The sequence below is a fragment of the Pyrus communis genome, chromosome 16 (genome assembly GCF_963583255.1).
Source record: "Pyrus communis chromosome 16, drPyrComm1.1, whole genome shotgun sequence".
Classification (NCBI taxonomy): domain Eukaryota; kingdom Viridiplantae; phylum Streptophyta; class Magnoliopsida; order Rosales; family Rosaceae; genus Pyrus; species Pyrus communis.
This window is the reverse complement of record NC_084818.1, coordinates 12297799-12317223: the sequence shown is the minus strand read 5'-3', so window position 1 is coordinate 12317223 and position 19425 is coordinate 12297799. Positions and strand designations below refer to the sequence as shown.

The window sequence follows — 19425 nt, the reverse complement described above, 5'->3', positions numbered from 1 at the left end:
TGATTCTAAACATAATCTGCAGAATGGTCTTGATAAAGTAAACATAAACATAAACATAAACATAAACATCTTACAAACAACTAACATTAACAAAACATCTGCCGAAGGGATTTAGTAGTAAAGTTCTTTATTGTGACAACTCAATACTTGAAAACTTAAAACAGATAAGGCCCATGAAGCTCTTCTAGTGAAGTGAGCCCTTTTGTGCTATCTCAGAAGACGCTGAAAATAAAAATAAACAAGCACACGTAATTAAGTTCTGAAGAAGACAACCAAATCAATTAGAAAAACTCTACAAATAGATGCATGCATATCGCTAATTTAAGAAAGAAGTAAAATCACATTTACGTACCATTGCTTAATTGAAGTGCCGCTTGATCGAAATCACCCTCACATAAAGCCAATCATTCAAGACATTCAAGAACCTGATGTACGAGTATCTCCATTGCCTGATGAAAATTAGACTGCCACAAACTCCCCAAAATCCAACAATAAAACCAAGCGCCATGCTGACGTAAAATCCCCATGTTATCAGCTCATCCTTTTCTTCTTCATTGCTTGAGATCACGGTTTCCTGTTGATCATCACACATATTTTGAAGTGGAGGTCCGCACAGTTGAGGATTTCCAGCATAATTAGAGGGATCAAAACTTTGGAGCTGAGTGCCTGTTGGAATTTTGCCAATAAAATTGTTGTATGACAAGTCCAAGACACTAAGACGATCTATCCGAGCAAGGCTTGTTGGAATTCTGCCATCCATGTGGTTTCTTGACAAATCAAGGATCTCCAATTCTTGCAACTTTCCAATCTTTGCAGGTAACTCACCTGTCAATCCGTTTCTTGATAGGTTTAAAGAAATTAACCCAACAAGATACGTGATTTCAATTGGTATCTGCCCCGTTAACCTATTTCTCGAGAAATCAATTCTCTTCACAAGTCCCAAAGTTTTTTTGTACGAGTGCATTCTCCCTTTCCATACGAATGTTGCATCATCCATATAACCAACCATATATGAAGTATCCTCTCTTCGGTACGAATGATGAAGGGTCGGAGATGAGTTTCCCTTCTGTGCCAAAACAGTAAAATTGCTGAGGCATTTTGGTATTGTACCAGAGATGTTATTCGCAGACACATCCAAGTTCTGAATGTTTGTTAGATGGCATAGTTCAGATGGCATGCTTCCGTTGAAGTTATTAGAGGAAAGCATCAGGACAACCAATTTCTGAAGGCTAACCCCTAACCATTTTGGTATGGGTCCTGATAACTCATTGTATCCAACATCAATAACTTTTAAGCTGGTGCAATTCTTGAAGGATGAAGGTAACTCTCCAATAAATCTGTTGCTTCTTAATTTCAATGTTTGCATTTGATATAGTGAGCCTACTGTGGATGGAATTTTCCCCGAAAAAGCATTGTAGCTCAAATCAAGCATGACTAGATAGTCAAAATGTGTCAAGCATTCTGGAAGCTCTCCAGAGAGATTGTTGCTTGAGAGATTAAGAAACATTAAACTCCTGTATGCTTCACACAAGATAGAAATTGACCCTGAAATGTTATTATTAGAGAGATCCAAATATGACGCATGCGATAGAGTTGAGGGAATTGGACCTTCGATTTGGTTCGAACTCAAATGTATTTCAGGGTAATACGTAAAATTCATTGTCGAATTTGCAAACATTTCTCCAATTTGGTTATTGGAAAGACTGATAAATGACACGTCACGAGTCGTACCCCAAAACCAGCTTGGAAGGATATCCACAATTCCAGCATCAGAAATATCAAGGTATGAATACTCATTCTGAGTTTGAAGCCATTTTGGAAAATACGGACCCATTTTGCAAGACCCCAAATATATATAACTCAGTTTAAATGGAGGAACCCAATTAGAACTGAAGCTTAAAACTAGCAAGTTGGAGGACAAATGCAAAGATGTTAATCTAGAGAGATTCGAGAAGTGGCTTTCCGAAACCACACCTTCCAGAGCATTCATACCCAACGCCATATCCTCTAGATTAGACAGTTGCCCAATGCTTTCAGGTATTGTTCCACTCAATTGATTTCGAATGAGATATAATACTTTCAACGATGAAAAGTTTGTGAGATCAGGAATTGATCCAGAAAGATGATTGTTATAGAGGTACAGAGACTCTAATGAGTTTTGAACACACGTAGACAACATTTGAACAAACTTGGAAAACTGTCCACTCAGACTAGTATTGGCTAGGTACAGTGTTTGTAAACTGCATAAGCTGGAAAAAGAATGCGGATTCACCGCGTCAAATTTGTTCCAAGAGAGATCTAGATCGACAAGAGAGGTCAAGTTTTCAACGACACTGGGAATTAAACCAGTTAAACTGCTGTTACGGAGGTCAAGATGGACAAGGCTGGCATTGTAGTTAGACAACCATAAATATATTGAAGGAGAAGTGCATTGGTTGTCAGAGAGGTCAACATGAGCAAGAGATTTTGAAGAATTTATGTTAAAAAGAGTACTGGAATGGATTACAGGAGAAGGAAGACCACACCCCCGTAACATCAAGTTTGTAAGTTTAGGGAGCTTACTAACTGTTTCCAGCCAGTCATGAACATTACTGATATTGGTGCTACTCAGATCCAAATATGTTAAAGAAGAAAGAAGAGGGAGCCACGAATTCAGATTTTCTGCACTGTTAAAGTCATTCCCACCGAGATCAAGATATTGCAAGTGGGTAAGGTTTCCAACTTGACTTGGAAATCGACCACCAAAAGAAGCATAAGAGAGATCGAGGTGTCTTAAATTGGAAAGAGAACCAATGAAATATGGAAGTCGGGTCCCATTGAAGTTGACTCCATAAAGGTCCAAATATTTCAAATGCTGCAATTCAAGTAGTTTGGGACTCATCATCTTACCTTGCAAAAAATAATCGATGTACCGCGTGTCTCCTTTCTGTTGATGTGAGTAAGTTTCATTCAAAGAATACCACCCAAGATGAAGTTGAGTAACATGGTTGGTTCGGTTGCTGCAGTGGACGCCGACCCATTTGCAACAATCCTGCTTGTGTTCTTCTCTTCCCCACGAAGAGAGGAGATGGTAGTGATCCACGAGGCCGTGTTTGAAAGCAAGGAGTGCTTCTCTTTCCCTCTCAAAGCACCTCACCACTCCTTCTGAAGAAATATTTTTGAATCCAAGGGAAAGGGAAGGGTTGACAGCACATTGCAGTAAAGTGAACACCACAATTAAAGCACGAAAGAGTTTGTTCAAGCACCTGATTCTGATTCTGTCACCCTCCATCTTAATTCAACTAAATAAAGCAAGAGACAATTGAAGCACGAAAGAGTTTCTTTAGGATTTTGATTTTGGAGCAAAAGGAAAGCTGCAAGTGTAGTTTTGTTTTTAATGGGTTTTTTATTCTCTCTTTTGTTTTTGATCAGAAAGGCTTATTCTTCTCAACTCCTATCTTTTCTGACTTTTCCCTTCTTTCAAAAAAAAAAAAAACAAAAAACTCCTATCTTTTCCCAGGACATTGGAGAGAGAAGGAGAAACCCATTAAAAAGCAAATTAATTACTGCCCGTAGGATGTGAATCCAAGGCCCAAAATGAATTGGGCAGTTGGATCCGAATCCGTCCCCGAGGACCACTTTCAATCTGAGCCGACTGGGGCGCCATTAAGTTCCCAGATACGACCTACCACCACTTTTTTCAATGCATTTGCCATTTCATCTTAAACACACTACAAAAAAAGGTAGGCTAACAAGTAATTGTCAGAGGTAATTTAACAAGTGATCAACACATAGTCACATCTTTATACATAAATTAAAGTTTCCATAATTCAAGTGGGAATGTATTGACTTCATGACTTAGTAATTTTAAGTCTTGGTCCTTGGAATTATTAGTTGAGCAAATACAAATATTTGTTGAACAAATACAAATATTTGTTGACTTGTAGTCCATGCATAAAGTTGGATAAAATCTACATACTCGGGATTTATTATTCGTTGTATATGTTGGTTGCTTTATCCCTTTGGCATGTGTGTGATTTACTTGTAGTGCATGCATAAAGTTGGACAAAATCTATAAAGTCGTTTAGTTAATCAGATGTGACAAATAAATAGACAGTTCATAATGATTTTACTCATTTTTTTATATAGTTGAATGACTTAATGATTTTATATTTTATTAATTTTTTTTAGATATGATCTTTACAAAGTATTTTATAATATGAACAGTTTCGATCATAAACACGAAAATTCTTGAATTGAAAACTAAGTATCTCGAGGAAGTTAATTCAATGAAAAAATGATACTATTTATATAATGACAAACATAGGCATAGTTGTGAGGGTGGTGGCAACAACAGTAATGGTGGTAGTAGTGGTGGTGATGACAGCGGCAATTGTTGGGGGGATTTGATGGTTGTGACAATAATAGGGTGTGGTGGTTGGGGGGTGTATAGGTAGCAATGGTGGTAGCTGTAGTAGTGACGATTGTGGTGGTGGTAATGGTGATGGTCATATAAGATTAGTCGTTGTGGTGATAATAAAAGAGTTTCAAAATTTTGAATCTTAACTAAAAGTAATTTAATAATTCTATTCTATAATTAAGACCAAAAATATTAACAAAAGCACAAATTAGTTTTCTTCTCTTTCTTCTCTCTCTCCCCTTTTCCTCTTCAGTCTTCACCCCCTCTTTTCTTTTTCACCCATCCCCTCTGTTCACCTGTGCCTCGTCTATTTCTCTCTGTCTCTCTCATCCATCCCCTTCTCTCACCTTTCACTTACACAAAAAGCCGAGGCCCCACATCTTATCTTTTTATATTATTTTTCTCTTAAATTGTTCTCCCCTCACTTCCTCTTCACCCTTCACAACAACCTCTATATATCTTAATTCTTTTTCTGTAATTTGTGTACAAAAAGCATAAAGGATTGTCGATGTATTATTTCTGATGAAATAAATAATAATTAGTTTGTTAAAGGTTGTGGCATCGTTGTTAGACATAGATATAAATTATGGAAAGGGATCTTTTCCGGATCCCTTTCTCCTAATCCACCAAATTTGGGAATTTGAGACATTAGATTAAATTTCAATGGTCCGGATCCCTGGAATTGGTGGAAGGATCCCTTTCCATAAATTACTACTTGGATTAAAATAAACAAATAAAGAGTTAACACTTAGTAAATTTGACAGGATTTTGCATAGGAGTGCAACCAATCATTTGAACTAAAATCTACAACGACCAAAACAATCATATGCAATTCAGAATTAACTAAATTTTTTTAGTAAATATCATGATTCAAAACATATACTGCAGAAAGGTCTTGATAAAGTAAATGTAGCATCGAACTTCTTACAAACAATTAATTGATAAGGTAAATGTAGCATCGAACTTCTTACAAACAATTAACACTAACAAATCATCTGCCAAGGAGATTTAGTAGTAAAGTTATTTATATGACAGCCCAATACTTGAAAACTTGTACAGATAATGGCTCACGAAAGCTCCTCTAGTTAAGATAAAAATAAACAAGCACGCGTAATTAAGTTTTGAAGAAGACAACCAAATTAATAAGGACGACTTTACAAAGAGATGCATGCATATTGCTAAATTTCAGAAGAAAAAAATAAAATAAAATCACGTTTAGGTACAATTGCTTCTTAATTTGTGCAATTCTTGAATTACAAATTAGTGGATAGTGACGGATGCAATTTTTGAAGGATGAAGGCAACTCTCCAACAAATCTGTTGCTTCTTAATTTCAATGTTTCCATGTGCTATTGTGAGCCTACTGTGGATGAAGGCAAGTGTCCTTAGCATTTATCTACAATACTTGTTGATTTAAAGTTAATGTTAAATTAGCCGTTGACTAGTAACGTAGCGTTTATATGGACATTAATTAGGGACTACGTGTTAATACAGGCTTCACGTGAATATTAAAAAAATTAAAAAACTCAGTATGGGCCCTACGCTTAATAATTAATTTTGTTTTTAATAGGGTTTTTTCTTCCCTCTTTTGTTTTTGGTCAAAAGATTTATTCTTCTTAACCCCTATCGTTTCCCAGGACCTCAAGACATCGAAGAGAGAGAAAAACCCATTAAAAAGCAAATTAATTACTAACCATAGGATGTGAATCCAAGGGCCGAAATGAATTGGTCAGTCGAATCCGAGCCCATCACCGAGGGCCACTTTCAATCTGGCCGACTGGGGCGCCACTTTCAAAAGCTCCCAGATCCATTCTACCACCACCTTCTCCAAAGCTACAAAGAAAGGTCGGCCTACGACTAATTATCAGAGACGATTCAACTAGTGACCAAAACATAGCCACATGTTTATACAAAAATTAAAGTTTTTACAAAGGAATTAAAATTTTCACAATTCAAGTGGAAATGTATTGATTTCATGACTTAGTAATTTTAAGTCTTGGTCCTTGGAATTTTTAGTTGAGCAAATACAAATATTTGTTGACTTGTACTGCATGCATAAAGTTGGATAAAATCTATATACCCAAGATTTATTATTCGTTTTATTGTTATTTGCCTTAGCCCTTTGGCATCTGTGTGATTTTCTTGTAGTGCATGCATGAAGTTGGACAAAATCTATAAGGTCATTTAGTCAATTAGTTGTGGCAAATAAATGCGTTTACCCATTTGTTTATATATAGTTGAATGTCTAAATGTGATTTCATATTTTATTAATTTTTTTTAAATATGATCCTTACAACATATTTTAAAATATGACCGATTTCAGTTATAAACACGAAATTTCATAAATTAAAAACTATGTTGAGAAAGAACTCCCATCATCATTGAGTCATGTACGAAGTTAATCCATAATGTTAAATCTTCGTACCCACCCAATTCGTATTTCGTAGTGTAATTATTGACCTGACTTTGAAAAGTTGAACTTCTTCACATCCTATGTGTGTCTTTTAACTTTTTCTAGGTTACCGAGGTAAGTGGTGCAAGTAATTAATCGAGATGTTTTTTATTTTTTTATTTGTAAGGAATTAACTGGGATGTTGGGACATGGAACCCCTCTGGATCCATGTGTCCTAATCCACCAAGTTCAATCATCCATGCCATTGAAATTTGATCAAACGGCTACAAACAGGAGTCAACTTTAAAAGTTACAATAATTTTAACCGTTGGATCAAATTTTAATGGTTCGGATGATTGGATTTGATGGATTAGGACACATGGATCCGGAAGGGATCCATGTCCGGGATGTTGATGGGGATCGCAGAGATGGTAGGCTGGCATCGGATGTGGTGGGGTTTTATCAAAGGATTACTGATTTTCTTTTTTGTAGGGAATTACCTGAAATGTTTTTGGTATTCTAAATTTTTTTTCATGGCAATAGGATAACCCTATTTACTTTTGAGCAATTTCCATTCACTTTAAACTCCCATGACTTTTTAGATATTTGGAAAACCATTTTCACACATTTTCCACGCGTTTAGAAGGCTTTAGGGTCCGTTTGTGATTGTTGTGTCTTTTTTTTTTCAAATTGCTTATAATGTATTTCAAGAATAATTAGCGGTAAAATAAAATAGTTGAACATTTAATAAATTGTATATTTAGTCGTGCTAGTATGAAAATGAGTGTAAAAGTATTTGGTAAATTTAATGGAAAAATGATACTATTGTATATAATGACAAACATAGGCATAGTTGTGGGGGTGGTGGCAACAACAGCAGTGGTGGGGGTAGTGGCGGTGATGGTAGCGACAATTGTGGAGGGTATTATAAGAATTAAAAATAAGGAGTTTTAACGAAAAACCCGCGGTACTGTTCACTTTAATGAAAAACCACATTTTTACACTAAAAAGTCAAACCTGGTACTATTCACTTTACCCTTTATTTTGTCCTTATCGTTAAAACTCAAAGTTTTCAAGTCATTTTCATTAGTTTTCCTTTAAAAATATTCATTAAACGCTTAGCTTTGCTTTTTTATAAAAAGTAAATTTTAAAAGTAACCTACAAGTTGCTTTTAAAAGTTGTTCTCTAGAGGCGATTGCGTTAAAAATAGGTATGATATATGTGTAGAGAGTAAGTTGGGTGTAAAAAAAGGTTATATAAGTTCAAATAAAATTCTCATTTGTTTTTGTTATGGATAATGCTCGGGAAACCAAATTTTTAACAAAAATGCTACTTTTACCATGTAGTTGTACTATCATTTGTACTATTTCTTTAATAGATATGAAACTCATATGCGTTGACGGGCCTTACCTCTATTAGAGAGATGGTACAAGTAGGTGGTAAGTGTAACATTACTCAATTTTAACCAAATTTACAAATTAAATGACATGTCCCCAATAGAAAATACATGTTAATTAACACTTAACTAATAATTAACAATCATGTCATTTGGTTGGTAAATTTGATTTAAAAATTTGATCTCCTTAACAGTATCCGTTTGTTATTGTGAGGTAATTTGTGGTTTGTGACACTAGTTTCAAAGAGTACTCAATGCCTAAGCTGGAGCACAACTAAAGCATGCACGTGCAAGTAGTTTACATCTCAAAATACAAGCTTGCATCAGATTTATATAGACAAGAAAATGCCTTTGCAAATTTAAATAGAAAAAAAAAATGAGGAGCAAAAATATCTGCTACAAGGTATGGTGGACTTGTATTTGCACCATTAGCGTCGCAATCATATTGTTTTTATAGGATGGCGAATTTCTTTGGGTTCTTACTCATCTTAGCCAAATTTGGGTGTCATTTCGTATCAAACACAGCACAAAAGAGAAGTAGACTTGCGTAATTATTTCAGTCAAATTTGGGTTCTACAAGACACGGTCTGGTTCAGTGCGGCTTTGAGTGAACCCGCAACCGAAATCAAAACTTTTTACGATGCGGTTTGGTGTGGTTTTGAAGTCAAAACTAAAATGAAACCAAACTGTTTGGTTCAGTTCGGTGCGGTTTTAAACGGTTTTGGTTCATTTTTTTAGGAAAAAAATGTACAATTTAAAATTTGCATCTATCTACGCATAAGATGGCCTCATTTTCCACACAACACATATAATTAACCAACCCACATGAGAATTCTTTTCTTTACTGCTCTCCCCACTCTCTCATGTACATTTGATCACAACAATAAATGGTATGTGAGAATGATATATAATCAACTAGCTTAGCCTACTAACTAATTGCACAAATGATAGACTTTGTGAGCAGGAAAAAGCACCCAAATGGAGTGTTGTGGCTTATTATTTGATCAGAGATTCATTTGCATTTTATCACAACAAGAATTCTCAAATGAGTTTTGAGACAGAGAAAGAGAGATTGATGAGGATTAAGGGATAATTTGACAGTGTGGAAAGGGATGACATTCTAGTATGGTTAAGGCTATACTAGATGTATGGACTCTAACAAACAGCCTAAACATGATATTTAATTTGAGGTGCAATTTCGGTTTCGGTGCAGTTTTCAAAAGCCAAAACCAAAACCAAACCGTTACCTACACTGCGGTTCAGTTTCAAAACCGTAACCGTTTCAAAACTGCAAAACTAAACCGTTCAGTACTGTCTGATTTGGTTTGTGTTTCGGTTTTGATTTTCGGTTTCAAGTGCCCCCTAGTTCTAATTGGCTTGCAATTTCGTCCTCTGTGCACCTCATCGTCATGTTAGCATCCTAGTGTAAAAATTCACATGTAGGATGATGATTAATAGTAAAATGCCAAAAGCACAATAATTCCCCCATCTTAAAGACAATTACAATCAAGATCAAGAGGCAGAAATACAATTAATCAAGAGTGCATTGCCTTTCCCCCTGTTAAGTCTAGTTTTGAAAAGTCAATATGTCGAGTTTTTTTTGTTCAACCGTGCAAGTGGGTAGGAGTGGGTTCATTTTTATTTGGTTCGTTTTTTTTTCGGTTTCCGATTTTTGAACCCACCCCTATAAGTGTGTCAAAATTTTGAATGGTGGTGTTGTCACATAGTCTTTTCACATGTAGTAAGGCTATTAACTTTACCTATGTATGCATAGGCAAACTTTTATAACACCTATGTGGACAATATCAGCCATTAGAAACAGATCTTGCAGCCACATAAATTTGAACTTTATTCATTTATTTTCTACGTGCAACGAAATGTCTTTCTTTTGCCCCTTTCTCATGTTCCTTCACATTCTTTCTTTGGTAAAACTGATAAATGTCACCAACAATCTATGACACGGTATGGGTGGGGAATTTTTAAGTCATGGGACTGAAAACCAAATTATAAAAGAGAATACCACAAAATGAGAAAATTCTTCAATAGTACGTAATGATGAATAGTAAAGAATAAATGGACAAGATTGAAAATAGACTATTCAATACTTGTGGAAATCTTTGTACTATTCATCTCAAACACGCTACAATCAAAGGTGGGGCTACAAGTAGGTATCAGAGGCAATATAACAGGTGACCAAAATATAACCATATCTTTATACATGCATTAAAGTTTCCACTATCCAAGTGGGAATGTATTGATTTCATGACTTAATAATTTAAAGTCTTGGTCCTTGGAATTATTTGTTCAGAACATACAATATTTGTTGACTTGTACTGCATGCATAAAGTTGGATAAAATCTAATACTCTGGATTTATTATTCGTTTTAAATGTTGTTTGCCTTAACCCTTGGCATGTGTGCGATTTACTTGTAGTACATGCATAAAGTTGGACAAAATTTGTAGGGTCGTTTAGTCAATCAGCTGTAGCAAATGAATAGACATTTTGTAATACTTTTAGTCGTTTGTTTTTATATAATTGAATGACTACATGATTTCTTATTTTATTAATTTGGTTGGATATGATCTTTACAAAGTATTTGAACGGTTTTGATCATTAATAAGAAATTTCGTGAATTGAGAACTAAGTATCTTGAGGAAGAACTTCCTCATCCACTGAGTCATGAACGAAGTTAATTCATAATGTTAAATCTTCACTTATAAGTGAAAAGAAAATACTACTAGAATTTTAAAAGCTGCTATCTGGAGGCCACTGCGTTAAAAATAGGTAGAATATTTTTTTTTTTTTTTACCAATCACGTTTTTGCTGTTTAACTTTAAATTGAAACAGTTTTTGTGAAAAAATCAATACCAAATGAGGCCTTAGTGTTACAAGTTTACACGAAGGGTGGAGAGAATAAATTTGTTATATACACCTTTTTCTTAATACTTTTTCTTTAGTACTTTTTGAATTCCTTGCTATATTCACATAAAGGAGTGAGGTGAATAAATTGATTACAAACTCATAATTTACTATTTGAAACTAAAACTTTTTTTTATTAAAAATAAAGAAAAATGTTATCAAACTATAATATTAAATATCGCATAAAATTTTAATAAATTCAACTTGAGAAGGGCTGCTTCTGCTCATAGTAACGTGTTTGAGACGTCCAGAAATACAGGTGGCCAAGTCGGAGCCACACATTCAATATTCCTAAAATGCAAAGCAGAAAAAAGGACGACGACCTAGAGAGTCCTAGTATTTTGCTAGATCGAGACGTGTGAGAAAATATGCGCTGCGCGATAAAGTTAAATTCCACCGTTCGTTACAATCCAAATGCTGATATTAGAAGAAAATAATCACCGACTGGATATGAGGACATGTGTCTCTAACAAAACACACACAAAAAATAAAACCCATAAATTTGTTTTTGTTATGAATAATAATAGAGAGAATAAAATTTTAAATTAAATAACATATCACCAGTTGAAAATAAACACGTTAATCAATACTTAACTAATAATCTAATCATTAACAATCATGTCATTTGGTTAGCAAATTTAGTTTAAAAATTTGATCTTCCTAGCATTACCAATTTGTTATTATCAAGTGATTTGTGGTTTGTGTTAACCCAAAATGGGATTCATTTTTTCTCCAAATCATAACAACTCTGTAATGGTCTCATTCTCATGGTTAAACACAGTCATGTTCAACTACAAAGAAACATTAAGGAACAAAAAAAACTGAAGAAATTGAAACTTGCCAACGTTATTTGATGTTAACTTGGAGATGCCTCACTTGGTACATCATTACCCTGTTATTTGATGTCAACTAAAACTAATTTCGCAAATATTCAAGATGATCCCAATGTTATTAAATTACTAACCTTATTTTTCATAAAAAGATGCACCAATTCCGTCAATGCTCAGACCTATTAGTCAAATTGTGCACCTTTTCATCCCTTTGGTGATTACACCATTTCTGTTGTGAAAATACTTCAAGCTTTGTAGGAGGAACACCACCTCCAACTCCTCTTGCACGACCAAAAACTTTGGAAAGAGCGTCACTTCGAAAACCAGATAGACGATGATCCATTTTCATGTTGCATAATATTTTCCTAATGTTGCACATCAAAGTTAAGACCTGATCAGCCATTGTTATATCAACAAACAAGAAGAAATAAATGATTAATGTATTACTTACAATTGTCTCTGCAGCAAGCAAATTGGATGGTCCACCACCCTTCTTAGTATGTGCTGCAATCCAAAGCATCAAAGCATTTTCCTAAAAAGATGCATCAAAGCATTCTCCGTCCTTTGATATGTTACACTATTATTTGCATACTTGTATTTGACATGTTTTCACTGCTTTTGTTTCCGTTAAATACGGATTATACTTTTAAAAGTAACCTACAAGTTGCTTTTAAAAGCTGTTGTCTAGAGGCGACTGCGTTAAAAATCGGTACGATATATGCGTAGAGAGTAAGTTGGGTGTAAAAAAAGGTTATATGAGTTCAAATAAAATTCTCATTTGTTTTTGTTATGGATAATGCTAGGGAGACCAAATTTTTAACAAAAATGCTACTTTTACCATCTAGTTGTATCATTATTTGTACTATCTCTCTAATAGATATGCAACTCATATGTGTAGACGGGTCTTACCTCTATTAGAGAGATAGTACAAGTAGGTGGTAAGTGTAACATTACTCAATTTTTAACCAATTTGCAAACCAAATGACATGTCCCCAATAGGAAATACATGTTAATCAACACTTGACTAATAATTAACAATCATGTGATTTGGTTGGTAAATTTGATTTAAAAATTTGATCTTCCTAACAGTATCCGTTTGTTATTGTGAGATGATTTGTGGTTTGCGTTAACCTAAAATGAGATCCATTTTTTCTCTGTAGTTAATATCAAATCAATAATGAATGACCATATATATCTTGGTCATCCAGATTTTGTGACACTAGTTTTAGAGAGTACTCAATGCCTAAGCTGGAGCACAACTAAAGCATGCACGTGCAAGTAGTGTACATCTCAAAATACAAGCTTGCATCAGATTTATATAGACAAGAAAATGCCTTTGCAAATTTAAAGGGAAAAAAAAATGTGGAGCAAAAATATCTGCTACAAGGTATGGTGGACTTGTATTTGCACCATTAGCGTAACAATCATATCGTTTTTATAGGATGGCAAATTTCTTTGGGTTCTTAGTCATCTTAGCCAAATCTGGGTGTCATTTCATCTCAAACACGGCACAAAAGTGAAGTAGACTTGCGTAATTATTTCAGTCGAATTTGGGTTCTACAGGACACGGTTTGGTTCGGTGCGACTTTGAGTGAAACCACAACCGAAATCGAAACTTTTTACGGTGCGGTTTGGTGTGGTTTTGAAGTCAAAACTAAAATGAAACAAAACTGTTTGGTTCAGTTCGGTGCGGTTTCAAACGGTTTCGCTTCAGTTTTTTAGAAAAAAATGTACAATTTAAAATTTACACCTATCTACGTATAAGACGGCCTCGTTTTCCGCACAATACATATAATTAACCAACCCACATGAGAATTCTTTTCTTTACTGCTCTCCCCACTCTCTCATGTACACAGCAAGAAATGGTATGTGAGAATGATATATAATCAACTAGCTTAGCCTACTAGCTAATTGCACAAATGATAGACTTTGTGAGCAGGAAAAAGCACCCAAATGGAGCGTTGTGGCTTATTATTTGATTAGAGATTCATTTGCATATTATCAAAACAAGAATTCTCAAATGAGTTTTGAGACAGAGAAAGAGAGATTGATGAGGATTAAGGGATAATTGACAGTGTGGAAAGGGATGACATTCTAGTATGGTTGAGGCCATACTAAATGTATGGACTCTAACAAACAACCTAAACATGATATTTAATTTGAGGTGCAGTTTCGGTTTCGGTGCAGTTTTCAAAAGCCAAAACCAAAACCAAACTGTTACCTACACTGCGGTTTAGTTTCAAAACCGCAATCGTTTCAAAACAGCAAAACCAAACCGTTCAGTACAGTCTGATAAGGTTTGTGTTTCGGTTTCAATTTTTGATTTCAAGTGCCCCCTAGTTCTAATTGGCTTGCAATTTCGTCCTCTGTGCACCTTATCGTCATGTTAGCATCCCAGTGTAAAAATTCACATGTAGGATGATGATTAATAGTAAAATGCCAAAAGCACAATAATTCCCCCATCTTAAAGACAATTACAATCAAGATCAAGAGGCATAAACACAATTAATCAAGAGTGCATAGGAGTGGTTTGGTTTCATTCGGTTCATTTTTTTTTCGGTTTTCAATTTTTGAACCAACCCCTACTAGTGTGTCAAAATTTTGAATGGTGGTGTTGTTACAGAGTCTTTTCACATGTAATAAGGCTATTAATTTTCACTGTGTATGCACATGCAAACTTTTATAACACCTATGTGGACAATATCAGCCATTAGAAATAGATCTTGCAGCCACATAAATTTGAACTTTATTCATTTATTTTCTACACGCAACAAAATGTCTTTCTTTTGCCCCTCTTTCATGTTCCTTCGTATTCTTTCTTTGGTAAAACTGATAAATGTCATCGACAATCTATGATACGGTATATTTGGGTGGGGAATTTTCAAGTCATGGGACTGAAAACCAAATTACAAAAGAAAATACCACAAAATGAGAAAATTCTTCAATAGTACGTAATGATGAATAGTAAAGAATAAATGGACAAGATTGAAAATAGACTATTCAATACTTGTGGAAATCTTTGTACTATTCATCTCAAACACACTACAATCAAAGGTGGGGCTACAAGTAGCTATCATAGGCAATACAACAGGTGACCAAAACATAGTCATATCTTTATACAGGCATTAAAGTTTCCACTATCCAAGTGGGAATGTATTGATTTCATGACTTAATAATTTAAAGTCTTGGTCCTTGGAATTATTTGTTCTTTACTTGGTCCTTGGAATTATTTGTTCAGAACATACAATATTTGTTTACTTGTACAACATGCATAAAGTTGGATAAAATCTAATACTCCGGATTTATTATTCGTTTTAAAGATTGTTTGCCTTAGCCCTTAGGCATGTGTGTGGTTTACTTGTAGTACATGCATAAAGTTGGACAAAATTTGTAAGGTTGTTTAGTCAATTAGCTGTAGCAAATGAATAGACATTTTATAATACGTTTAGTCGTTTGTTTTTATATAGTTGAATGACTACATGATTTCTTATTTTATTAATTTGTTTGGATATGATCTTTACAAAGTATTTGAACGGTTTCGAACATTAATATGAAATTTCGTGAATTGAAAACTAAGTATCTTGAGGAAGAACTCCATCATCCACTGAGTCATGAACGAAGTTAATTCATAATGTTAAATTTTCACTTATAAGTGAAAAGAAAATACCACTAGAATTTAAAAGCTGTTGTCTGGAGGCCACTGCATTAAAAATAGGTAGAATAATTTTTTTTACCAATCACGTTTTTGCTGTTTAACTTTAAATTGAAACAGTTTTTGTGAAAAAAATCAATACCAAATGAGGCTTTAGTGTTACAAGTTTAAATGAAGGGTGGAGAGAATAAATTTGTTATATTTACACCTTTTTCTTAATACTTTTTCTTTAATACTTTTTGAATTCCTTGCTATATTCACACCAAGGAGTGAGGCGAATAAATTGGTTACAAACTCATAATTCACGATTTGAATTTAAAACCTTTTTTTATTACAAATAAAGAAAAATGTTATCAAGCTATAATATTAAATATCGCATAAAATTTTAATAAAATCACTAACTGACAATCGGAATCATACTTATATTGGATATGTAAGTATTATAGCAAACACCAAGTTCGCAATACTTTCACACATCCATTGATTCCCTTCAACTTGAGAAGGGCTGCTTCTGCTCATAGTAACGTGTTTGAGACGTCCAGAAATACAGGTGGCCAAGTCAGAGCCACACATTCAATATTCCTAAAATGCAAAGCAGAAAAAAGGACGACGACATAGAGAGTCCTAGTGTTTTGCAACATCGTGACGTGTGAGAAATATGCGATGCGCGACAAAATTAAATCCCACCGTTCATTACGATCCAAAGGCTGATATTAGAAGAAAATAATCACCGACTGAAAATGGGGACATGTGTCTTTAACAAAACACAAAAAAAAAAAAAAAAAAAAACTTAGCAAATAATCTAATCATTAATAATCATGTCACTTAGTTAGCAAATAGGGGAATGTATTTAATTGGGAATTTGAGAAATTTTAATGGATTTATAAATCCATAGATTTTTATGGAGTTTAATTGATTTATAGAAATTTCATGTAAAATTTTGATTCAATTCCCTCGAAATCTTAGGGGAAGAGGAGAGATTGGTGGATGCTTAAAATACACTACAAAATCTCTCTAATTCCCTCTAATTCCTCAACTTTTCCAAATTCTTTAAATTCAAATTATAATTGAATACACTTGGAATGTTATAAAATTCTTTAAAATTCTAATTGAATACACAAGGATTTCTAAGGATTTTAATAAACTATCTTAGAATCTTGATTGAATACACATTGAATTTCAGCGAATCACTTAAAATCCTTATTGAATACTCTTAGATTCATTAAAAGAATTAAAATCTTTCAAAATCTCAATTGAATACACCCCCCAAGGGTTTAAAAATTTGATCTCTCTAGCATTACCAATTTGTTATTATCAAGTGATTTGTGGTTTGTTTTAACCCAAAATGAGATTCATTTTTTCTCCAAATTCCATTTTTACCTCAAACTAAGAAATCTAAAAGGGGTAAAAATTAGAAAGAATGCTTTTAATATAACATTTGCGAAAGGCAATCATGCTCGTATAAATACTACCTTTCCCACAGAACGATCCCTATGCTGCAACAGCAAACAATGCCCTGGCAATTCATTGGCTTCAATCCAAATTCTTATTTCTCAATCTGCAAGAGAAATACAATATCCTGCAGGTTAAGCGTATTCTTCATTTCCACATCATAACAACTCTGTAATGGTCTCATTCTCATGGTTAAACACAGTCATGTTCAACTACAAAGAAACATTAAGGAACAAAAAAAACTGAAAAAATTGAAACTTGCCAACGTTATTTGATGTTAACTTGGAGATGCCTCACTTGGTACATATTCAAGATGCCTCACTTTGAAGAAAAACCCAGTTATTTGATGTTAACTAAAACTAATTTCGCAAATATTCAAGATGATCCCAATGTTATTAAATTACTAACCTTATTTTTCATAAAAAGATGCACCGATTCCGTCAATGCTCAGACCTATTAGTCAAATTGTGCACCTTTTCATCCCTTTGGTGATTACACCATTTCTGTTGTGAAAATACTTCAAGCTTTGTAGGAGGAACACCACCTCCAACTCCTCTTGCACGACCAAAAACTTTGGAAAGAGCGTCACTTCGAAAACCAGATAGACGATGATCCATTTTCATGTTGCATAATATTTTCCTAATGTTGCACATCAAAGTTAAGACCTGATCAGCCATTGTTATATCAACAAACAAGAAGAAATAAATGATTAATGTATTACTTACAGTAGTCTCTGCAACAAGCAAATTGGATGGTCCACCACCCTTCTTAGTATGTGCTGCAATCCAAAGCATCAAAGCATTTTCCTAAAAAGATGCATCAAAGCATTCTCCGTCTTTTGATGTGCTAAACTATTATTTGCATACTTGTATTTGACATGTTTTCACTGCTTTTGTTTCCGTTAAATATGGATTATACTTTTTTAGTTGCCTTAGCCTTTGACATGAATCTTTCATGTGTTGCTTCCTCAAAAGTAGAAAATAGTACACAAAATGTCGACATTGAGACACGAATAATGTCAAAGAAAACATTTCATTTAAGAATTACCAAGTCTTCCAAATAAAAATTCAAAAAAACAAAAAAAAAAAGAAAAAAAAAAGTTGTCCTAACCAGCCCTCTAAACAAGCTAGAAAACATCACAGCATATTACGGAGGTAAAAAGATGCATCAAAAGCATTCTCCGTCGTTTGATCAACTCCACCCTTACGTAAACCCAATCGATCGTTTACACCATTTAAGAACTTGAAGTATGCATATCTCCATGACCTATTGAATATCAATGTGCCACATACGTCCCAAAATCCAACAACAAACCCGATCCCCATACTGATGTAAAATTCCTCTCTAAGCATCCAATGCAGGAATTGCAGTACGGCCTTGTTCTTTAGAGTCAAATTAAGACAAGAACCACAATTACTTGGGAAAGCAAAATAATTCCACTTTATTAACTACATCAAGTACCAAGAGCATCTCCTATACTGTCTTTATATATGAGAATTTTTTGGAGGTATCCGGTGAGTTCCTATATATTGAAATACTTTTAGAAACTCTATTTCCGTCTATTAGAAGCTATTTGTCCCTATATTTAGGTGATGGGTAATGCTAAGGAAACCAAATTTTTTAAACCAAATTTGCAAACCAAATGGTGTGGTTGTTGATTATTGGATTATTAACGTGCTTTTTTTTTTTTCTTCTATTGGTGACACATCATTTGATTTCCTATTGGTGATATAGAGTTGTGGGGACTCCATTTAGAGTCCCCATTGAAGATGCTCGCTTTACAATAATTCCACAAAACTACTTTCCTCTTATTCACCAAGGTATTGAAAATCCTAATGTAAAGCCCCTCTAACCTATAAAAATAATTTTATCAAGAATATAATTTCCAAAAGTGATTATCTTTTTAAATGAACCACTGAATTTGGGGTGAAAGTTAATCCTTTATAACGAAGGCACTCAACACACGCTTCAATAGGTGAGATGTTATGATAAAAAAAATCAATATTATTTGAACAAGTGCTTACACCAGAATCATGGGTCCTGAGTTTGGGGCTACATCTAGCTTTTCTAATTCATATTGTAATCTAATCTAAACTATAAGGAGGGAAATTTGAACTTTGGGTGCAAGTTCAATGGGAAGCATAATGCTCTAGCCAGATAATAGTACCATGTCTCCAGCAAAGAGACTACTCAAACAGTCTTTTTGTAATAAAATTGCTAAATTTCAATTGATCCAATCATTACATCCAGTCTAATATTACAAATTTATAACATCCGCTGATCCCGTTTGAAGAATCAAGGTGAATAACCATTCTAATGAAATCACCAATGAAATCCCCTTTTATATATATATATATATATATATATATATATATATATATATA

The 19425-nt window shown here is 34.1% G+C and overlaps 1 protein-coding gene across 1 annotated transcript; it reads right to left on the bottom strand.

Annotated features, from left to right (window-relative positions):
* Positions 1 to 109: 109 nt before the first annotated feature.
* On the bottom strand, positions 110 to 3441 carry LOC137720860 (receptor-like protein EIX2). The gene is made up of 2 exons (XM_068459972.1): positions 353 to 3441; positions 110 to 222 (listed from the first exon to the last, which is right to left on the bottom strand). Exon 1 carries the CDS (start codon positions 3269 to 3271, stop codon positions 359 to 361), a length of 2913 nt encoding a protein of 970 aa, XP_068316073.1. The 5' UTR covers positions 3272 to 3441; the 3' UTR covers positions 110 to 222; positions 353 to 358.
* Positions 3442 to 19425: the final 15984 nt, after the last annotated feature.

What these genes read in the sequence shown, in the direction of transcription:
- LOC137720860 (XM_068459972.1), bottom strand. Translation starts at nt 3,271, where the DNA reads ATGGAGGGTGACAGAATCAGAATCAGGTGCTTGAACAAACTCTTTCGT.